General features: G+C 41.4%; 1 protein-coding gene across 1 annotated transcript in view; it reads left to right on the forward strand.

Moving 5' to 3' along the window:
• Positions 1-24,503, forward strand: part of GALNTL6 (polypeptide N-acetylgalactosaminyltransferase like 6) — a 1,544,427-nt gene that overhangs the window by 1,422,802 nt on the left and 97,122 nt on the right. Inside the window, exon 8 of the mRNA XM_055428017.1 lies at positions 23,890-23,997. Within this exon, the coding sequence (XP_055283992.1) occupies positions 23,890-23,997 (108 nt within the window). The remainder of the gene's footprint in view (positions 1-23,889; positions 23,998-24,503) is intronic.

Here is a 24,503-nt window from a genome sequence, read left to right on the forward strand (position 1 = left end):
CCAGTACAGTGAGAAGTCCGTGCACTGCGACGGGGAAGCAACCCCCTCTCCACAACTGGAGAAAGCCCACACAGCAGTGGAGACCCAGCACAGCCAAAAACTAAGATACACTTTACAAAAATAATAACATCTTTTTTAAAAAATTGATGCAGCAAGGGAAGACAGAATGACCAGCTGCAAATCTCATTTAAAGTCACCAGATCTGTTTCCCAAAGTACTGGGGGGAAATCCTAAGAAGAAAACCAACAGTCACTTGTTTGAAATAGCAGCAATCAGGAATGACTGCTGGTGGCCAGAGCATCTCTGAATTGAGTCTGGCACCAAAGAGAGGCAGTGCATGGTAGACTGGGGACAGGTCTGAGGAGGTCTATACAGACCAGCCATATTTGCAGGAAGCAGGCTGTTAGTGAGGCAGAATGGAGGAAAAATATGCAATATCCAAGCAGCCCTACAGCAGCTAGTTCCTGTTGGATGCAGCCAATAAAGGTTAAATGAATTCACTCACACAAAAAATCCTGTGTCAAAAAGTGAACGCTTACTGTCATTGTTAAGAAGGACACACCCTACTCAAAGATTAATTATAACCTTTTCAAGGAAATAGCATATTAAAATATTGTAAGAAAAAAAGGAAGAAAAGATCAGGAATGGTCATCAAAATCATGCTGCTGTATATTGTTATAAATTCTTCAAAGAGGTCAATGAAGTCATCATTGATTCTGTAAAACAATGTGATAGGCTGAGCTTGCTGAGATTAGGCAAAATATTGAAAGAAAGCAGAAGATAAAAAAAACCAAGCAGCAGCAATTGGGATATAGTGAAAAACAAAGCCAAAAAACGAAGGCCACACTGAAAGCAACACGAAAGAAAAAGGAATGTACTGAAAATATAGAGGGACGTAAAGGATAAGATTGAGAAAAAGGAATTAAAATGAACCAAGTTAAAAGTGGGGTGTCCCTGGTAGCTCAGCTGGTAAAGAATCCGCCTGCAATGCAGGAGACACTGGTTCAATTTCTGGGTCAGGAAGATCCGCTGGAGAAAGGAATGACTGCCCACTCCAGTATTCTTGGGCTTCCCTGGTGGCTCAACTGGAAAAGAATCTGCCTGTAATGTGGGAGACCTGGGTTCGACCCCTGGGTTGGGAAGATCACCTGGAGGAGGGCATGGCAACCACTCCAGTATTCTTGCCTGGAGAATCTCATGGACAGAGGAGCCTGGGACCCATCTCTGTGGCTGGGGGCAGAGCCCCCAGGGTACTTCTGGTTGCTGTCTGGGCAGGACTTTCACAAGCAAGAAGCCCCGCTCCGGTGCTCACCCTGTGGTCTCCTCCGGTCCTCTCATAACAGGGCAACTTTCTTCTTCACACTTCACATCCCCATATCTCTGCCTTCAGGAAGGGCTTTTTAGACTCACTTGTGAGGTCAGGCCTCCCAGGACAACCTCCCTTCTGATTAACTCCACTTCAGTTGCTAAGTCACGTCAGGCTACACCAGGATTCCCTGTCCTTTGCCATCTCCCAGAGTTTGCTCAAACTCATGACTATTGAGTCGGTGATGCCATCCAACCATCTCATCCTCTGTTGTCCCCTCCTTCTTTTCCCTTCAGTCTTTCCCAGGATCAGGGTCTTTTCCAGTGAGTCAGCTCTTCGAATCAGGGGGCAAAGTATTGGAGCTTCAGCTTCAGCATCAGTTCTTCCAATGAATAGTCCAGGTTGATTTCCTTTAGGATTGACTGGTTTGATCTCCTTGCAGTCCAAGGGACTCTCAAGATTAACTCAAAGTCAACTAAACTAGGACCATGATTATATGCACAAAACCCTTCATCTTTGTCATAACATCACCTAAATCAAGCGATGAAACCATCACACTAACACACCTTCCTATACTCAAAGGGAGAAGATTAATATACAAGGACATTAGTACCATGGAGTGGGAATTTGGGGTCCATTTCAGAATTTCTGCCTACCAGCACTGCCCAATGACCACAGAAGAAATAGAGAAAATTGTCAAAGAGCTACCTCTGATGAAAAATAAAGCACCAGACCAGACTAGTTTCCTTCAAACTTTGAAGGAACACATCCTGCAATGGTTTTTAAAAACTGTTCTCTAATAACAAAAAAGATATATTTCAAATTGATTATACAGCTAGAATAACATTGACAACAAAACCTGACCAAGAAAATACACACACATGCACACAAAACCAAAAAAGTGCAGACACATATAAATACTAGCATTAAAAATAATAAAGATCACACAACAGAGTAACTGCTCAAAGGCTAACATATCAAAATAAGAACAGTTCCAGGAATTTCCCCATTAGCTGATTTCACGTTATTTAGGATTATTACAAGGACTTCCCTGATGGTCCAGTGGCTAAGACTCTGTGCTCCCAATGCAGAGGGCCTGGGTTTGATTCCTGGTCAGGGAACTAGACACCATTTCAAATCAAAAGGAAGACAGACTCCTCAATAAATAGTGTGACACAACTACTTATCTGGAAGAAAATAAAGATGAATCCTGTGTGTGAAATTACACGTGCACATGGATATTTATCTCAATATTGTTTTTACTGATGAAAAATGAAAAAAAAGACAAATATCCACCCTAGGGCTTCCCCCAATGGCTCAAACAGTAAAGATTTTACCTGTCAATGCAGGAGGCCCAAGAGATGCAGTTTTGATCCCTGGGTCAAGAAGATCCTCTGGAGAAGGAAATGGCAACCCACTCCAGTATTCCTGCCTGGGAAATCCCATGTACAGAGGAGCTTAGTGGGCTACAGTCCATGGGGTCGCAAAGAGTCAGACAGGACTAAGTGACTGAACACACATTCTAGTGTACTAATTAATCATTATTTACCCATACCATGAACTACAGTATAGCTTTTGAAAAGAATGCAACAGTTGTATTTTTACTAATTATCCCTGGATATTATTACATTGTTATTAAATTATTATATTATGCACTATTATATTACATACTATTATAATATTACATATTACTATTAAGTGAAAAAGGGCAAGGTATAGACATATGTGTAAAAACAAATATGGAGGGGAGGTAAATTTTGTTATTTATGTTTAATAATTCATATATATAACATGTCACATAGTATAATGTAAGCACTTATTAAATGACAATATTAACTCCATACTCAGACAGATGTATGTTGTCACAGATGTATTCACATATCCAGGAAATATTTACTGAGAGCCTATTGCATGCCAGACACTGAGAATGTAATTGTCAAGAGAAGTGACAAGTTCTCTATCTCATAAAATTTAGTCTGAAGAGAGACAGATCATAAATAAATAAGTGAATAAACAGGAAAATTTCTAATGTTGGTAAGTAGTAAAAGGGGTTCAACTGGCCAGTATCACAAAGTAGGAGCTCCAGAGGAAAATGGTTGTATCTGGGGTAATGGTTTTAAAATATTGGGCCGGGCAAAATGTTTGCTATGGTTTTCCCTTAAGATGGAACAGAAACCTGAACAAACTTTTTGGCCGACCCAATATCTGCATCTGTACCCAGGGTAGAGGGCTTCCCAGGTGGCTCAGTGGTGAAGAATCTGCCTGCAATGCAGGAGACGTGGGTTTGATCCCTGGGTCCGGAAAATCCCCTGGAGAAAGGAATGGGAACCCACTCCAGTATGCTTGCCTGGAGAATCCCATGCACAGAGGAGCCTGGCAGGCTACAGTCCACGGGGTCACAAAGAGTAAAACATAGCTGAGCAACTAAACAACAAAACCAACACCCCAAGGTGGGTGATGGGGCACGGGTGCAGTACTTCCTGGCCTTATCCTTTTACTCCTCCAGCCCTGAAAGTCTCTGACGCAGCCATCACAGTGGCCCCATGTGTAGTGAATGCTCCGTGTGTCACAGGACCCACAGACTCGCAGGAGAAACTACCAAACTGTGACACACTAGCATCCCAAAGGGAGAGGGCTGTTCCCCAGCTCCCTGACCCCAAGCTGGTCCCTTGACCCCCATGGTCATTCATTTTCACACGCTCGTTCCCAAGTCAGGCCTCCTGCACAGTGGCAGAGAAACTACAGCTTTAATTAATAAACATTTCTCACTTTCTCCACAGTTGTCCAAAAGTCAAAATATTCCCAGAGTGTTTAATTTATACTTCTGAAATAGTTTACCTGACTCCCTAGAAGGGTACGACTCAATCTCACCTATTTTTCCCTTAAGCCATCTCTATATAAACTCTCATGATGATGCTTTGTACAAATGGTTTTGTTAGAAATAAATTCAGCCTTATAAAATGTACTCATTAGAGATCCTGTTTATGCCAAGGATGATTCTAAAATATTTTATACACCTCCTCATTGCTTTTATGAGACGGCTATATCAAAAAACCTCTCCTTACTTCTGAATCTGCGAATACCTCAAAGTGTAGTTGCATTTTGCATCTAAAATGTGACAGAAGCCTTTTTATGGCACACCATGTAACCTCGCATACACAAGAAAATATCTGGAGATGTTCCTATGGGGTTTCTTCCCCTATGATATTGAGCCTACAGCACATAAAAATAACCATTCTAATTCAACATGCCCAGAATTGATCTTCTAAAGAAAATATTAAAATGACTCTAAACTCATTCAGAAACTCAAAGATAAACAGAAACAGCTGCTAAATGTCTCACAAGCCAGTCTGAGATTCATTTCATTTACCCAACAAAAGGTACCTCAGGTGAAACAGAGCATTTTCAAGTTACATTTTATGTCCATTGGCTAGAAGCCTAGCGGCAAGTCTAAATTCCTTCCATTGTTACATCTTTTATGTCTTATGGCACTTTCCTAGTTCCCTATTTAATTTTATTTTAGTGTTTATAGATAGCTATAAAGAGAGCGAGATACACCAATTTACAAAGACTTCAGTACCTGTGTTCAGGTCAATTTAACTTCCTACTGAGTTCTTCTTCTAATATTAATATTTTTAAGAATTTCTGTATTTTTTTCAGTTGCCATTATCCTTAACTAGAAAAATGAAATTAATCTAATCGTTTTAATGTATTAGTTCACTTCCCCACAAAAGTTCAAGAGATATAAGTATAGAAAATTTAAAAAAAATAAACCTCTCCATACACTCCCCAAGCCCAAATCCTAATGACAATACAGTAAGTCCTTTACATATGATTGAGTACCATTCCAAGAGTGCATTCAGTTCAGTTCAGTTGCTCAACCCTGTCCAACTCTTTGCAACCCCAAGGACTGCAGAACGCCAGGCCTCCCTGTCCATCACCAACTCCCAGAGCTTGCTCAAACTCATGTCCATCAAGTTGGTGATGCCATCCAACCATCTCATCTGTTGTCCCCTTCTTCCCCCACCTTCAATCTTTCCCAGCATCAGGGTCTTTTCAAATGAGTCGGTTCTCTGTATCAGGTGGCCAAAGTGTTGGAGTTTCAGCTTCAGCATCAGGCCTTCCAATGAATATTCAGGACTCATTTCCATCAGGATGAACTGGTTGGATCCCCTTGCTGTCCAAAGGACTCTCAAGAGTCTTCTCCAACACCACAGTTCAAAAGCATTAATTCTTCAGTGATCAGCTTTCTTTATAGTCCAACTCTCACATCCATACATGACTACCGGAAAAAACAATAGCCTTGACTAGATGGACCTTTGTTGGCAAAGCAATGTCTCTGCTTTTTAGCATGCTGTCTAGGTTGGTCATAGCTTTTCTTCCAAGGAGCAAGAGTCTTAATTTCACCGCTGCAGTCACCATCTGCAGTGATTTTGGAGCCCAAGAAAAATAGTCTCTCACTGTTTCCATTGTTTCCCCATCTGTTTGCCATGAAGTGATGGAACCAGATGCCATGATCTTAGTTCTCTGAATGTTGAGTTTTAAGCCAACTTTTCCACGCTCCTCTTTCACTTTCATCAAGAGGCTCTTTAGTTCTTCTTCGCTTTCTGCCATGAGGGTGGTGTCATCTGCATTTTTGAGGTTATTGATATTTCTCCCAGCAATCTTGACTCCAGCTTGTGCTTCATCCAGCCCAGAATTTCTCATGATGTACTCTGCATATAAGTTAAATAATCAGGTTGACAATATACAGCCTTGATGTACTCCTTTTCCAATTTGGAACCAGTCTGTTGTTCCATGTCTGGTTCTAACTCTTGCTTCATGACCTGCATACAGGTTTCTCAGGAGGCAGGTAATGTGGACTGATATTCCCATCTCTTGAAGAATTTTCCATAGTTTATTGTGATCCACACAGTCAAAAGCTTTGGCATAGTCAATAAAGCAGATGTTTTTTCTGGAACTCTCTTGCTTTTTCAATGATCCAATGGATGTTGGCAATTTGATCTCTGGTTCCTCTACCTTTTTTAAATCTATCTTGAACATCTGAAAGTTCATAGTTCACAAACTATTGAAACCTGGCTTGGAGAATTTTGAGCATGACTTTACTAGCATGTGAGACAAGTGCAATTGTGCGGTAGTTTGAGCATTCTTTGGCATTGCCTTTCTTTGGGATTGGAATGAAAACTGACCTTTTCCAGTCCTGTGGCCACTGCTGAGTTTTCCAAATTTGCTGGCATATTGAGTGCAGCACTTTCACAGCATCATCTTTTAGGATTTGAAAGAGCTCAACTGGAATTCCATCACCTCCACTAGCTTTGTTTGTAGTGATGCTTCCTAAGGCCCACTTGATTTTTGCATTCCAAGATGTTCTGACTTAGGTGAGTGATCACACCATCATGGTTATCTGGGTCATGAAGATCTTTTTTGTATAGTTCTGTGTATTCTTGCCACCTCTTCTTAATATCTTTTGCTTCTGTTAGGTCCATACCATTTCTATCCTTTATTGAGCCCATCTTTGCATGAAATGTTCCCTTGGTATCTCTAATTTTCTTGAAGAGATCTCTAGTATTTCCCATTCTATTGTTTTCCTCTATTTCTTTGCATTGATCACTGATAAAAGCTTTCTTATCTCTCTTTGTTATTTTTTGGAACTCTGCATTCAAATGGGTATATCTTTCCTTTTCTCCTTTGCCTTTAGCTTATCTTCTATTCTCAGCTATTTGTAAGGCCTCCTCAGATAACCATTTTACCTTTTTGCATGTAAGTCCAATTTGTTTGTAAATCCAACAAAGTTGGTCTAGGTACACAACTAACACAATTGGCTATATAGTACTGTACTGTAATATTTGGGTATTTCTCTAAAAGAAAGAAGTTGTTCCACTACAGAAAGCCAATCTTAAAGAGCTTTAAAGGAACTTTTATTTGTTTTTAGCAGATGGTAAAGCCAGACAATTAAAGCAATAGACTTAAAATCTAGAGGCATATATAAACAATGGTAAAAAGCAAACACTTTGCTTCTACTGCACCTTCTAAGTTATAGAATAATGAGTTAAGGGAAATCAGGGATTGTGTCTTTAAACCATAATGTTGGGCTGGCCAAAAACTTCATTTGAGTTTTTCCAGAACATCTTATAGAAATGAACTTTTTGGCCAACCCAATATTTTTACCTAAAGAAGCACTCTTGCATTCAAATCCATTCTTTCTTCCCCAAGAATTAATGTTTCAAATAAAACAAAAAAGTGATATATCTGTTTTTATGTCCCACCTCAATCACTGTTTTTAAGAGTGTACTGTTAACAGAAAACACAAACATCACGTCTTAAAAACAGTGATCTTCTGAACAACATATCATCTGAAACCCCACCATCCCACCCAGACCTCTAGAAGTTCATTAAATGCAGATAGTTAGGGCATGATTTATTTTGTACTGACATAACAGAGCATTTCTTTTTTTTTTTTAATTTTTATTGGAGGCTAATAATTTTACAATATTATATTGGTTGGTTTTGCCATACATTGACATGAATCCGCCCCAGGTGTATATGAGTTCCCCCTCCTGAACCCCCCTCCCACCTCCCCCCTCCCCTTATCCTCCCTCTGGGTCATCCCTGCATACCAGCCCCGAGCATCCTGTAACATGCATCGACCCTGAACTGGCGATTCGTTTCACATATGATAATATACATGTTTCAATGCCATTCTCCCAAACCATCCCACCCTCACCCTCTCCCATAGAGTCCCAAAGACTGTTTTATACATCTGTGTCTCTTTTGCTGTCTCGTATACAGGGTTATCATTTGCATCTTTCTAAATTCCATATATATGCGTTAGTATACGTTATTGGTGTTTTTCTTTCTGGCTTACTTCACTCTGTATAATAGACTCTAGTTTCATCCACCTCATTAGAACTGGTTCAAATGCATTCTTTTTAATGGCTGAGTAATACTCCATTGTGTATATGTACCAAGGCTTTCTTATCCATTCATCTGCAGATGGACATCTAGGTTGCTTCCATGTCCTCGCTATTATAAACAGTGCTGCGATGAACATTGGAGTACGTGTGTCTCTTTCAGTTCTGGTTTCCTCAGTGTGTAGGCCCAGGAGTGCAATTGCTGGATCATATGGCAGTTCTATTTCCAGTTTTTTGAGGAATCTCCACACTGTTCTCCATAGTGGCTGAACTAGTTTTCATTCCCACCAACAGTGTCAGAGGGTTCCCTTCTCTCCACACCCTCTCCAGCATTGATTGCATGTAGACTTTTGGATAGCAGCCATTCTGACTGGTGTGAAATGGTATCTCACTGTGGTTTTGATTTGCATTTCTCTGATTATGAGGGATGTTGAGCATTTTTTCATGTGTTTGTTAGCTATCTTTATGTCTTCTTTGGAGAAATGTCTGTTTAGTTCTTTGGCCCATTTTTTGATTGGGTCATTTATTTTTCTGGAATTGAGCTGCAGGAGCTGCTTGTATATTTTGAAGATTAATCCTTTATCAGTTGCTTCATTTGCTATTATTTTCTCCCATTCTGAAGCCTGTCTTTTCACCTTGGTTATAGTTTTTGGCTCAAAAACAAGAGCTCACCTCTTGAGACTAGAAACTACCATATCCTCAGTAAAGACTGCGGATACATTACCCAGTTTCTGCTTTTATTATATTCCGATCAACAAATAGAAAAAGAGAGTCAAGCAAGGTCAAAATAAACTATCCTTTTTTTTCTCTCAATCTCAAAGGAAAACCTCAAAGTCCAGGTTTCTAAGAATAAAACAAAGCAATGGTGTACACGTACCTTTCCACTGTTGCCTTTTTTAGATCAAGGCAGGGCAAAAAGTGCAATTTTTATAACATCCAGCCTGAAAAAGTAGCTTAATGACAGACATGGCCCTTTTCAATATCTACACACTAAAAATAAAGCTTTTTAGGTTAACAACGCTAATTTCTAGATAGATGGTAAAGCGGTTGATTAGCTAATCTTAAGTTTTACAAACTTAACCCATCCAAGTACACCACACAATTAGAAAGCTTTTTTCCAGACCCAGATACTTATTATTTATTTAAAACATGCTATAGTTTTAATGTCAACCATTTATTCACATCTTAATAAAATAGTTACAAATGAAAATAAGCTCAAGATAGCTTATTACCTTTTTCAATTTTAATTTTATTGGAGCATGTGCGTGTGTGCTAAGTCACTTAAGTTATGTCCGACTCTTTGCGACCCTATGGACTGTAGCCCACCAGGCTCCTCTGTCCATGGGATTCTCCAGGCAAGAATACTGGAGTGGGTTGCCATGCCCTCCTCCAGGGATCTCCTGATCCAGGGATCCAGCCCGCATCTCTTCTGTCTCTAGCATTGGCAGGCAGGCTCCTTCCCACAAGTGCCACCTGGGAGTATAGCTGATTAACAATGTGGTGTGAGTTTCAGGTGTACAACAAAGCAATTCAGTTAGAGATACACATATATTCATTCCTCTTTAGATTCCTTTCTCTTATAGATTATCACAGAATATTGAGTAGAGTTCCATGTGCTTTATATAGTAGGTCCTTCTTGATTATCTGTTTTATATATAGTGGTGTGTACATGTTCATCCTAAGTTTCTGATTTATCCCTCTTCCCCACGTTTTCCGTTTGGTAACAGAAAATTTGTTTTCAATATCTGTAAGCCTGTTTCAGTTTTGTAAATAAGTTCATTTCTATCATTTTTTTTTAAAACTAGATTCCACATATGAGTGATGTCATATGACATTTCTCTTTCTCTGATCTACTTCATTTAGGATGATAATCTCTAGGTCCACACATGTTGATGCATACTGCATTAATTCATTATGTTTTATGATTTAGCAATATTCAATGAACAGTGCAAAGAAGTAGAGGCAAACAACAGAACAGATAAGACTAGAGGTATCTTAAAGAAAAGGAACATTTCATCCAAAGATGGGCAAATAAAGGACGGAAATGGTAAAGATCTAATAGAAGCAGAAGAGATCAAAAAAAGATGAAAAGAATACACAGAAGAACTGTACAAAAAAGATCTTAACAACCCAGAGAGCCATGATGGTGTAGCCACTAACCCAGAGCCAGACATTCTGGAGTGTGAAGTTAAGGGGGTCTAAGGAAGCAATATAGGCATCTGAGTGCAGAGTTCCAAAGAATAGCAAGGAGAGATAAGAAAGCTTTCCTCAGCAATCAATGCAAAGAATTAGAGGAAAACAACAGAATAGGAAAGACAAGAGATCTCTTCAAGAAAATTAGAGATACCAAGGGAATATTTCATGCAAAGATGGGCTCGATAAAGGACAGAAATGGTATGGACATAACAGAAGCAGAAAATATTAAGAAGAGGTGGCAAGAATACACAGAAGAACTGTACAAAAAAGATCTTCACGACCAAGATAATCACGATGGTGTGATCACTCACCTAGAGCCAGACATCTTGGAATGGGAAGTCAAGTGGGCCTTAGAAAGCATCACTACGAACAAAGCTAGTGGAGGTGATGGAATTCCAGTTGAGCTACTTCAAACCCTAAAAGATGATTCTGTGAAAGTGCTGCAAATTTGGAAAACTCAGCAGTGGCCACAGGACTGGAAAAGGTCAATTTTCATTCCAATCCCAAAGAAAGGCAATGCCAAAGAATGGTCAAACAACCACATATTTGCACTCATCTCACGCACTAGTAAATTCATGCTCAAAATTCTCCAAGCCAGGCTTCAGCAATACGTGAACCATGAACTTCCAGATGTTCAAGCTGGTTTTAGAAAAGGCAGAGGAACCAGAGATCAAATCGCCAACATCCACTGGATCATGGAAAAAGCAAGAGAGTTCCAGAAAAACACCTATTTCTGCTTCATTGAATTTGCCAAAGCCTTTGACTGTGTGGATCACAATAAACTGTGGAACATTCTGAAAGAGATGGGAATACCAGACCACCTGACCTGCCTCTTGAGAAACCTGTATGCAGGTCAGGAAGCAACAGTTAGAACTGGACATGGAACAATAGACTGGTTCCAAACAGGAAAAGGAGTACATCAAGGTTGTATATCGTCACCCTGCTTATTTAACTTCTATGCAGAGTACATCATGAGGAACGCTGGGCTGGAAGAAGCACAAGCTGGAATCAAGATTGCCGGGAGAAATATCAATAACCTCAGATAGGCAGATGACATCACCTTTATGGCAGAAAGTGAAGAGGAACTCAAAAGCCTCTTGATGAAAGTGAAAGAGGAGAGTGAAAAGGTTGGCTTGAAGCTCAACATTCAGAAAACGAAGATCATGGCATCTGGTCCCATCACTTCATGGGAAATAGATGGGGAAACAGTGTCAGACTTTATATTTTTGGGCTCCAAAATCACTGCAGATGCTGATTGCAGCCATGAAATTAAAAGACGCTTACTCCTTGGAAGGAAAGTTATGACCAACCTAGATAGCATATTAAAAAGCAGAGATATTACTTTGCCAACAAAGGTCCGTCTATGTATGGATGTGAGAGTTGGACTATGAAGAAAGCTGAGCAGCAAAGAATTGATGCTTTTGAACTGTGGTGTTGGAGAAGACTCTTGAGAGTCTTGGACTGCAAGGAGATCCAACCAGTCCATTCTAAAGGAGATCAGTCCTGGGAGTTCACTGGAAGGACTGATGCTAAAGCTGAAACTCCAATACTTTGGCCACCTCATGTGACGAGTTGACTCACTTGAAAAGACTCTGATGCTGGGAGGGATTGGGGGCGGGAGGAGAAGGGGACGACCGAGAATGAGATGGCTGGATGGCATCACCAACTTGATGGACATGGGTTTGAGTGAACTCCGGGAGTTGGTGATGGACAGGGAGGCCTGGCGTGCTGTGATTCATGGGGTCACAAAGAGTCGGACACGACTGAGCGACTGAACTGAACTGAACTGAACTGAAGGAGGCCCATAAAGCTAGTGAAGGTGATGGAATTTAATCACAGCTACTTAAAATCCTAAAAGGTGATACTATTGAAGTGTCGCATTCAGTATGTTAGCAAATTTGGGAAACCCAGCAGTGGTCACAGGACTGGAAAAGGTCAATCCTCATCCCAGTTCCCAAAAAGGACAGTTCTAAGCAATGTTCAAACCATCGGACAATTGCACTCATCTCCCATGCTAGTTAAGTTGTGCTCAAAATCCTCCAAGCTAGACTTCAGCAGTACATAAACTGAGAACTTCCAGAGGTTTGAACTGGGTTTAGGAAAGACAGAGGAATGAGAGATCAAATTGCCAACTTTCACTAGATCACAGAGAAAGCAAGGGAATTAATTCCAAAAAAAATAGTTACCTCTATTTCACTGTCTACGCTAAAGCCTTTGACCGTGCAGTCATAACAATCTGTGGAAAACCCTTAAAGAGTTGGGAATACCAGACCATCTTACTTGTCTTCTGAGAAACCTGTATGCAGGTCAAAAAGCAACAGTTAGAACCCTGTATAGAACAACTCACTGGTTCAAAATTGAGAAATGAGTACAAGGCTGTTTATTGTCACCCTGTTTATTTAACTTACACACAGAGCATATTATGTGAAATGCCAGGCTGGATGAGTTACGAGCTGGAAACTAGATTGCCAAGAGAAATATCAACAAGCTCAGATATGCAGATGATACCACTCTAATGGCAGAAAGCCAAGAGGAACTAAATAGCCTAAAGTGGAAGGAACTAAAGTGGAAGCATGATAGATTTCCTCTTCTTGGGCTCTAAAATCACTGCAGATGGTGACTGCAACCACGATATTAGAAGATGACTGCTTCTTGGGATGAAAGCTATAACAAACCTAGACAGTGTATTAAAAAGCAAAAACATCACTTGGCTAACAAAGGTCCATATAGTCAAGGCTATGATCTCTCCCGTAGTCATGTCCGGATGTGAGAGCTGGACAGAATGCAGACGAATTGATGCTTTTGAACTGTGGTGCTGGTGAAGACTCTTGAGTGTCCCTTGGAAAGCAAGGAAATTAAACCAGTCAATCCTGAAGGAGATAAACCCTGAATACTCTTTGGAAGGACTGATGCTGAAGCTGAGGCTGTGATACTCTGGCTATCTGAGGCAAAGAGCAAACTCACTGGAAAAGACCCTGAATGCTGGGAAAGATTGAGGGCAGGAGGAAAAGGGGGTGACAGAGGATGAGACTGTTGGATGGCCTCACCAACTCAATGGACATGAATCTGAGCAAATTCCAGGAGACGGTGAAGGACGGGGAGCCTGGTGTGCTGCAGTCCATGGGGTTGCAAAGAGGTGGACATGACTTGGCAGCTGAACGACAATAGTGAAGTGAGATATATGCTGAGTTAGAAGGTGTGAGTGCTGCAGAGCACAAGTAGAGTGGGGTAGTGCAGGCTCTCATTAAATAAACAGTGTAGGCTGAGACAGTGTTTGGGGCCAGAGGACTTGGAGGGAAGATCTGAAAGAGATGAGGAGTTAGCCATGGGGAGTTCTGGAAGAGAATTCCAGTTGGAGGGAGTAGCCGGGACAAGCACCCTAAGATAGGGGAGTGTCTGTCATTTTGAAGGAACAGAAAAGAGGCCAGAACTGCGAGAGTGGCAGGCCAGGGCGGGGCAGGGTGGGGGGATGTGCAGGGGGGAGGGAAGAGGAAGAGGTAAGACTAGAGAGAGAGCAGGCTTCGGAACTCAATGTGCTAATACATTTTTTTTGAACATTTAGATCACCATTTCATTATAGTATATCACGCTTCATCTTATCCCTGATAATGCTCCCTTATTATCCTCCTGACTGTCAGTCTCTTACTGAAACTAATTTCATATTCTGTGTGATCACTGTAATTGTGCGATTCCATTCAATTTAACATTCTTCGTGTCTAAATTCCAATTTGCCGCTGATATTGAAAAGTGATTAAAAAATAAGGCAAGCATTCAATTATTCAGTAAATTCGAACTACATGATGAAATCAACACACTGTGCTCATTCACGGATAAAATAACACTGCTTTCAAATATTTATATTATCAACAAGAAGACATGTTATTTGTAAATCTAAAACTTTCTCTGAGAATTAGGTACTGAAGTATGACAATTTTTAAAGGAATATCAGCATATCATACCACCAGATTGTTTTTTAAAAAATCTTTCAGAACAAATACGGGGTTTGAGAAACGCCAGAACAATTGTGTTCCCTGATGAACTGCGTTCCCATAATATTACCCAAACACTCCTCTTTAGCATGTCAGGATATGGATCCCTCTACTGAAACAGGCACTGCTATAAGAAGACTGAAAAAAATTAATAAGTACCTGGTGATATCCATGGTATAAAAACAAAAGAACTCTAAGAGCAGGGACAATTGAGTCGGTGTATTTACAGTGACAGTGAGTTGGCCCTGAGGCTGTAAGAGGCAGGACTAAATGGGGACAGTCTTAGGGTCCCTATGTGAGTAGGAGTATAAGTATAATTGAACAGGAGATGATCCTACTCAACAAGTAGTTATTATCTAAACACTAAGCAAACTATTATGTGCACACAAATAAGTCACTTGCTTCCAGTTGTCATAAGCAGTGTCTCCACTTGAAAGACAGTTCCCTGGGTATATTCCCAGTGGAAGACTTATGCAGCTATATTCATATTCAGGAGCTTCTCAGGTGGCTCAGTGGTAAAGAATCCACCTGCCAATGCAAGAGATGAGGAAATGTGGGTTTGATCCTAGGGTCAGGAAGATTCCCTGGAGAAGGAAATGGCAACTCAACCCAGGATCCTTGCCTGGGAAATCCCATGGACAGAGGAGCCTGGTGAGCTGCAGTCCATCCAGTCACAAAGAGTTGGACACAACTTAGTGACTAAACAACAACACAAGTCAAGAGATAGGAAACAGGGAGGGGAGGGTTTCTTTAGAGAGAACAATGCATGTCAGCAAGCCCTGAGGAGGGGAATGAGGTCCTTTCCAGAGAATTAAAAACAGGCCAGGTAGGGGAGGGAGAGGGGAAAACAGGAGAGAGTCATCAAGGACAATTAAGCTAAAACAAGATCATAGAACCTTTGGAATTTTCACACCGGAGTTGTAACACTACCCTGGCAGCAATAGAAAACCACTGGTGGATTTTAAATAAAAGCACGGTAGCCTCAGATTCATGCTTTTAAGTGATCACAGTGGCAACATGGAAAAAAAATAAAAATAAAGTATAGGATTCTGTACATCTTTCCAACACTCATATTAGTATTTTTCAAAACTGGAAATTTTCTGAATTTGACTTAGCTATAAAGAAAATTTTCTGAGGGGGAGAATTTTAAGAATTAGGAGGAAGTTATCACTAGAAGACAAAATTGCACTCATTGGAGATGGTGGGAGGCAGGATACTGAGGTGCCTGTCTTCCTTGAGTTACTCCTACGAGTATGTTACATTCCAGAGCACCAGAGATTTGGCAAATGTCATCTCTAATCAGTTCACACTAAGCTAGGATGAAGATCCTGGTGGGCCTGGCTTCATCACAGAAGCCCCTGTAAAGCGTGGCATTTTCCCCAGCAGGAAGAACTAGTCAGAGAGCTTTATAGTCCAAGAAGGGTTCTACGTGAGGGAGCTTAGCCATGGCTAAGATGGAGAGTTCATGGAACAATGAACTGAGATTGGTCTGGGAGCAGCCCTAAGCATCAAAGGAAACAGGGCCCCTGTCCTACTGCTGCAGGAACTGGCGTCTGCCAACAACTCAGTGAGCCCAAATGCAGATTCTTCCCTGGAAGCTCCAGAGGAGTGCTCAGCCCAGTGACCACCCAGACTTCAATCTCATGAGACTCCGAGCAGGGGACCCCCCAGAGCCTACATGACCTCTGACCCACAGAACCATGAGATCATAAAAAAAAAATGTGTGCTGACAGGAGCCACTAAGGTGGGGGTAATTTGTTACACATCCAGAGAAAGATCTTTAAAAACTGGATTAGGGGACCTCCGAAGAGAATCAGAATTTCCTTTTTGTGTGTCTGTGAGGTTATTTTGTCCTACCTTGGAAAGAAAGGCAACAATGATTTATTTAACTTCCAATCACAGCCGTTCTTACTCTGGCAGGCTCTCATGAGAAGTATTTAGTCTGCTTCTGAGACTTCCCTCGTGGCTCAGTGGTTAAGAACCCTCCTGCCAATGCAGGAGACAGGGGTTCCATCCCTGATCAGGGAGCTAGATCCCACGTGCCTCAAGGCGACTAAGCCCTTTTGCCACAACTATTGAGCCTGTGCTCTAAAGCCCAGGAACCGCAACTGCTGAGCCCAAGTGCTGCAACTACTGAAGCCCACATGCCCTGGAGCCTGTGCTTCCAACAAAAGAAGCCTCGGCAATGAGAAGCCTGTGCACCACAACTAGAGAACAGCCCTGCTCATCGCAACTACAGAAAAAGCCCATGCAGCAGTGAAGACCCAAATTTTAATTAATTAATTAATTTTTTTAAAAAATAAGTATTTAGTCTGCTTCTGCCAGCTGAGTAGTCTACAAGAACCACATCAACCAAAAAGTAGCTTAAGGTTAAAGAAGCTGAGGCATTGCCCCAGGGCTTGGCTGCATCTTGCCTCCTTCATCACCATCCCCTTGTCTTGCAGGAGAGACTGGCCACCTCACCAAGTGCTGAGAGCACTTTGATTATTATGAAAACTAAACACTTGTGACAACAACTCTCTCTCTCCCAGCTGTGGGTGGTAGGCAGGTTTCTTTTCCTTGGTACCTGCCTACCTCTGACATTTCATTACACATACAGGACTCCCCAACATTCTCTGCCCTCCCCGTTCCCACCCCTGCATCTATTGTCTAATTACTTTTAAATTTTCTCTCTTTAAAATGCACAGTTAATAAAAGGAAATAATCTCTCAAACATTCAGGCAATTTGATTCAGTTTTTTGACGAAGTTTTTTATAAAATTGTATTAAAAATCCTTTATACTTGATTTAAAATGTCAGAAGAGACCAAAAACAAAACAAAATGAAATAAGGTCACTAGGGTGGACCAACTGCTGTAATACTCCCCAAATCTTAGGAACTTAGCATCAGTCAGGCTGCTGCCACACTTTGACCCTGACTGGGAAGGGAGTCATGTGCTCTGATCCACCCAGGTTTCCAGATACCCTGACCCCATCCATTTAGTGATTCTACCACCTTCTAGGAGGTTAGAGTCCTCCTCTGGACCTTCTGCAATTAGTCAGGCTCTGGTAACAAAGAGAACTGTCAGGAAGGGGGAAAGGATGCCCACGCTCACTGACTTGGGCTCAGAGCTGACACACATTCACTTCTCTTACACTCCACTAGCAAGAAACAGGCATAGAGCCCCTTCTGAAACAAAGGAACCAGGAATTGTAGCCTGGCAGTGCGCCCAGTCCTTCCCTGTGTCTCCCACAGTGGGATAAGATAAAAATCTATGGCTGACCCATAAACTTTCATCACGTGTTAGAGTTCACCTGCTTCCCAGGTGGAGTTAGTGGTAAAGAACCAGCCTGCCAATACAGGAAATGTAAGAGACGCAGGCTCCATCCCTGGGTCTGAAAGATCCCCTGGAGGAGAATGTGACAACTCACTCTGGACTCTGGCATTCTTGTCTGGAGAATCCCATGGACAGAGGATCCTGGTGGGCTACAGTCAAGTTATTACTGCATAATGAAGCATCCAGAACCTACGCATAAAACAAGCATTGTGTCGAATTCATGGATTCTCTTGGTCCCAAATTCAGAAAAGGTACAAAGGAAAGAGTTCATTTCTGCTGCACGATATCTGGGGTTGCAGGTGGGGGTGGTTCAACAGCTAGGGGCTGAAGTCATTTAGAACAGTGCTCCCCAACCTTTTTGATATTAGGGACTAGTTTCATGGGAGACAATTTCTCCGTGGATGTGGGGAGAGGGGAGTTTGGTGTGATTCAAGCACATTACTGTGCACTTGCTCTCTATTATGACTACATCAGCTCCACCTCAGATCACCAGGCATTAGATCCCAGAAGTTGGGAACCCCTGACCCAAAGGAATCTTCATCGACATGCCCAGTGGTTGATGTTGGCCATTGGTGAAAACAACTGAGGCTGTTGACTCAAATGTGACTTTCTACAGTGGGGTCAACTCAAGGAGTCAGATTTCTTAGCTGGCAGCTCAGATCTGCAAAAATTAAGGTTTCAGCGGCCAGGCAGAAGCTTTGCTGCCTTTTATGGCCTCGCTCACTTCTGCTGGCTGTATTCTGTGGGTCTGAGACTTCACAAGCACATCCAAATCCAAGGACAGGGACACAGTCCCACATCTCAGTGGCAGGTACCAAGGTCACATGGGAGAGGAGACATTATGGCAACCAGCTGGGGAAAGTGCAACCTCCCATATGTATTATCTTAGAATCACTGAATTTCAGTGTTTGAAAGTACTGTGTATTTTACAGAACTGGGGCCAGCACACTATGATCCACTGCCTGTCTTTTTCATCAAAGTTTTATTGAAATACAGTCACGTTTCATCGTAGCAAGGCTTCCCAGATGGCACTAGTGCTAATTGCCAGCCAATGTGGGAGACATAAGAGATGTGAGTTCGATCCCTAGGTCAAGAAGATCCCCTGGAAGAGAGCATGGCAACCCACTCCAGTGTTCTTACCTGGAGAATCCCATGGACAGGGAGCCTGGTAGGCTATGGTCCATAGGGTTGCAAAGAATAGGACACAACTGAAGTGACTGAGCATACATGCATGTTCTTCCTAGCAAAGTTTTGTAGCTGCAAGACGACATGATCAGCAAAGCCTAAAGTATGTACTTTTGTTGTTGTTATTTAGTCACTAAGTTGTGTCCAATGTTTTGCCACCCTATGGACTATAGCTTGCCAGGATCCTCTGTTCATGGCATTTCCTAGGCAAGAATACTGGAGTGGGTTGCCATTGCCCACTCCAGGGAATCTTCCCAACCCAGGGATCGAACCTGCATCTCCTGCATGGCAGCCAGATTCTTTACCACTGGGCCACCTTGAAGTTAGACCATGAGAACTCATATCTCTGTTCTGAATGTGGCCCATTATATGGCTCTGGGCAAGGGAGCCTCTAGACTGCCATGTTTCCACCTATATAATTGGGGAAATAGTAAAGTTGGCCATGGAGTTGTAGGCATTAAATGAAAAACAGCACAATGATGCAAAGGTCTTGTTCAGTTCAGTTCAGTTCAGTCGCTCAGTCGTGTCCAACTCTCCGCGACCCCATGAATCACAGCACGCCAGGCTTCCCTGTCCATCACCAACTTTGGAGTTCACTCAAACTCATGTCCACAGAGTCGGTGATGCCATCCAGCCATCTCATTCTCGGTCATCCCCTTCTCCTCTCGCCCCCAACCTTTCCCAGCATCAGAGTCTTTTCCAGTGAGTCAACCTTAATCCACTCTTAAAATACCAGCTAGATCAACTGTACGTCCACAGTTAACATTTGACTACAAAGTGTCATTCACTGTGCCCACAAGTCTGTTCTCTACGTCTGCACCTCCATTGCTGCCCTGCAAATAGATTAATCAGTACCATCTTTCTAGATTCCATATATGCATAAATATACAATAGTTGATTTCCTCTTTCTGACTTACTTCACTTTGTATAATAAGCTCTAGGTTTATCCACCTCATTAGAACTGACTCAAATGCATTCCATTTTATGGCTGAGTAATATTCCATTGTATTATATATATGTACAACAACTTCTTCATCCATTCATCTGTTGATGGATATCTAGAAAACTTTCATGTTCTCGTTATTGTAGGTAGTGCTGCATAATGGTTAGTTTCACGTGTCAAAGGCTGCCCAAGCATGTCCAGATATTATTCTGGATGCTTCCAGGAGGGTGTTTTCTGAATGAGATTAACATTTAAATTGGTGGATTTTGAGAAAAGCAGTTTCTGTCCATAGTGAGGGAGGGCTTATCCAGTCACTGAAAGGCCCCAGTAGAACAAAGACTGACCATTCTCAAACAGAAGGGTATTCCATCTGCAGACTTCTTGCCTTTGGACTTGAATTGTGGCCCTTCCTGCATCTTTAGCCTGATGATCTACCTTGCAGATGAATTCCCCAAGCCTCCTCAATTGCTTGAGCCACTTCCTTTAAATAAATGTCTCCCTCTATGCATACCCTGTTGGTTCTGTTTCTCTGAAGAACCCTGACACAGATACACAATGTCTCTTAAAGTGAAATATTGGAAGAGGGAAAGAGAAATGCTTATGTCTCACATGTGGTTCTGAGAAATGAAGTATCTCCTGCCATTATCAGTAAACAAGCATGTCACAGTCATCAATTCCAGCCCTCCAAATGAGAATTTCTGAGCCCCAAGAGCACTCAAGAAGGAAAAGAATACCCAAGATCTGGCACCGATCAGACTGCAGCCATTCCCCACGGTGAGCACTGAGGAACTCAGGGGTAAAAACATGGGACACTGGCCCCAGACAGCTGAGGTGCATGTGAAAGGAATGACTTCAGTGAACCCAGACTCTTGCATCTTCCCATACATAGAAAAGCACTAAATTCCTTAACTTGAGATATCTGGTTTACCCTAACTCCCAAAAATACTTTTGATGTTCAGACTACCTGTCCTTTATTACAAAACTTCTGTATAACCTTGAATGCTCCCCCTCGCTTCTTCAGAGCAGTTCTCTCAGGGTTGTCTCTCTCATCTTTTCTCGGGAGATGCTGTCTTCCAGCCTTGAAGTCCTAAAAATTCCCACCAAATAAAGTATAACTTTCAACTTTTCAGTTCAGTTCAGTTCAGTTCAGTCGCTCAGTCGTGTCCGACTCTCCGCGACCCCATGAATCACAGCACGCCAGGCCTCCCTGTCCATCACCAACTCCCGTAGTACACTCAAACCCATGTCCACAGAGTCGGTGATGCCAGTTGCATGTATTTTTTCAGTCAACAGTCCCAGCTTCTTTCACTAAGAGGAATGACACTCTAAGTAAGACTGGTGAACAAATGCTGATGGAACCCCAAGGGGAAGGCAAGTGGATTATTAAAATAATAGTTCAGTTCAGTCACTCAGTTGTGTCCAACTCTTTGCAACCCCATGAATCATAGCACGCCAGGCCTCCCTGTCCATCACCAACTCCCGGAGTTCACTCAAACTCATGTCCATCGAGTCGGTGATGCCATCCAGCCATCTCATTCTCTGTCGTCCCCTTCTCCTCCCGCCCCCAATCCTTCCCAGCATCAGAGTCTTTTCCAGTTACTCTAAATGCATTCAGGATTACCCATGGTATCAATTTCAACTTAGTTCTGGATCAAGACATCAGAACTCTGCACAGATCGTGTGAAGTTGGCAGGGTCAGTGAACCTTCTAAACTATATAGTACAGACATCTGGAAAGAGGCTGGAACAATATAAGATTAAACATGAAAAAGGGAAAAACAAAGACCTGTCCCTAGATCTGTCCCCCAGACACAGTGGGTGAGATGGATAGAGAGAATAGCATTGAAACATATACACTACCATATGTAAAACAGATAGCCAGTAGAAATCTTCTGTATGACACTGGCGGGTCAACCCAATGCTCTGTGATAACCTAGAGGGGTGGGATGGGGTAGGAGGGGGTGGGAGGTCCAAGAAGGAGGGACATGTGTGTACCTGTGGCTGATTCATGTTGATATATGACAGAAACTGACACAATATTATAACTATCTTCCAATTAAAAATAAATGTAAAAAAACTGTTAATTATCTAACTTTCTTTTAAATTGTTTTCTTGCAATGAAAAGTTAAAAACTCTAGCATTTATGAAGCCTGCATTTATGTGTTGATAATTAGTTCTTTTATAGTAAGTAGCCTGTTATATAAAACCATGATTAGTGGTTCAAGTGGGTAGTCATGGTAAAATACAACCAATTAATTTTTGTTACTAAATTTAAGTACAGCATCTTAACAGATATCCTGATTTTTCCATGTCTTGAGTTCACATTGCTAACCAATCATTTTCCATACCTAAGAAAAGATCAGGGGTGGGGAGAAATTATAACACAACTCTGATTTTTTAAGTAAGCTCTACTGAAAGTTTCAGAATCTAGATGTAAAGTATGGATATACTTATGTTCTTTAACTCATTCACCAATTTTAGAAATTTCATGTTTACACTTTAAATTTTTAATTGACACTCAAATTCCAATGTTATTTCCTCAAATTATTCCACAAGATTGTCAAAACAAATATCTATATAAATAAGACCTCCAACCATTAAACCCCAATGTAATGCAATAGCTGTAATAAAATTCTACTAGAACTTTTAAAAATGTCAACATATCTATGGTAATTGGATTTAGTTAACTAATATTTTGGTTGTATACTTTTATGAATCTGAGCTTTTAAAAATGTGGGGTTACCTCCTAGATGAATGCAAATAAAAAGAAAAATATAAATAAATAGGACCTAATAAAATATAAAAGCTTTTGCACAGCAAAGGAAATTATAAACAAGATGAAAAGACAGCTCTTAGAATGGGAGAAAATAATTCCAAACAAAGCAACTGACAAAGGGATAATCTCCAAAATATATAAGCAATTCATACAGCTAAATATCAGAAAAATAAACAACCCAATCAAAAAATGAACAGAGTCTAAACAGACATTTCTCCAAAGAAGACATACAGATGGCCAATAAACACATGAAAAGATGCTCCACATCACTCATTATTAGAGAAATGCAAATCAAAACTGCAATGAGGTATCTATCACCTCACACCCATCAGAATGGCCATCATCAAAAAATCTACAAACAAATGCTGAAGGGGATGTGGAGAAAAGGAGCCCACCTGCACTGTTGGTGGGAATGTAAACTGATCCAGCCACTATGGAGAACAGTAAGGAGATTCCTTAAAAAACTAAGAATAAAACTACCAACTGACCCAGCAATCCCACCAATGGGCATATGCCCTGAGAAAACCACCATTCTAAAAGACACAGGTACCCCAACGTTCACTGCAGCTATATTTTCAATCACCAGGACATGGAAGCAACCTAGATATCCACTGACAGGTAAATGGATAAAGAGTTTGTGGTACATATACTCAATGGACTATCACTCAGTCCAAAAAAAGAATGAATCTGTGTCAGTTATAGTGAAATGGATGAACCTAGTGTCTCTTGAATAGAGTGAAATAAGTCAGAAAGAGAAAAACTAACACAAATATATGGAATCTAGAAAACTGGTACTGATGAACCTAGTATAGTGTGGACTTGTGGACACAGTAGGCCAAGGGGAGGGTGGGACAAACTGAGAAAATAGCACTTGCATATATACACTATCATGTGTAAAACAGTGAGAAGTTGCTAAATAAGGCAGGGAGCGCAGCCTGGCACTCTGTGATGACCTAGAAGGGTAGGATGGGGGTACAGAGGAGGCTCAGGAGGAAAGTGATAGATATATATACACTATCTATAATATGACTGATTTGCATTGCTGTAGGCAGAAACCAACACAAAATTGCAAAGCAAGTTTCCACCAGTTAAAAAATAAATTAAAAAAAATGAAAATGTGGGGTTTTTTTCCTGGCTAACTATTGATAATAAATAGAAATTACTGATACAGAGACTTTAAGATTTTGTGTAACTCTTACTAGTACTTTGGGGGCTTTTGTATGAAATGTACTGTTCTCTTTTATTGCACTTCCAATTTCCCCTCTGTAGGTTTGGATGTGTGGAGGAGAAATGTTTGACGTTCCATGTTCCAGGGTCGGTCATATCTACAGGAAGTACGTCCCTTATAAAGTTCCATCTGGGACCAGCCTGGCAAGAGTGAGTAACTGGGGATCAGAATGAGCCGGGTTTGATAAGGCTTTCCATGGGCAGAATGTGAAACCTCACACATAATCTAATTAAAGGCACCATCTGATTAACAAACAAACCCACCCCATGGCCATTCCATGGGGCAGGCTTTTAACGTAGAGCTTCCTGTGTTTCTCAGAGTTTTATTTCCATTCCTTAAGGGAGTAGTAGTTATGATGCTAAGTCTTGTTACTAATTGTATCAAAGCACTTTCACATACATCATATTTATATTTATATATGGTGACTCAGATGGCAAAGAATCTGCCTGCAATGCGGGAGACCTGGGTTCAATCCCCAGGTCAGGAAGATCCCCTACAGAAGGGAATGGCAACCCACTCCAGTATTCTTACCTGGAGAATTCGATGGATAGAGGAGCCTGAAGGGCTACAGTCCATGGGGTTGCAAAGAGTTGGACCCAACTGAGTTCGAAGCACCAGTATGATTATAACTAATCTTCACTTACACCTTCTGAAG

The sequence above is a fragment of the Moschus berezovskii genome, chromosome 7 (genome assembly GCF_049115385.1).
Source record: "Moschus berezovskii isolate FMDL1 chromosome 7, NW_MosBer_1.0, whole genome shotgun sequence".
Taxonomy (NCBI): domain Eukaryota; kingdom Metazoa; phylum Chordata; class Mammalia; order Artiodactyla; family Moschidae; genus Moschus; species Moschus berezovskii.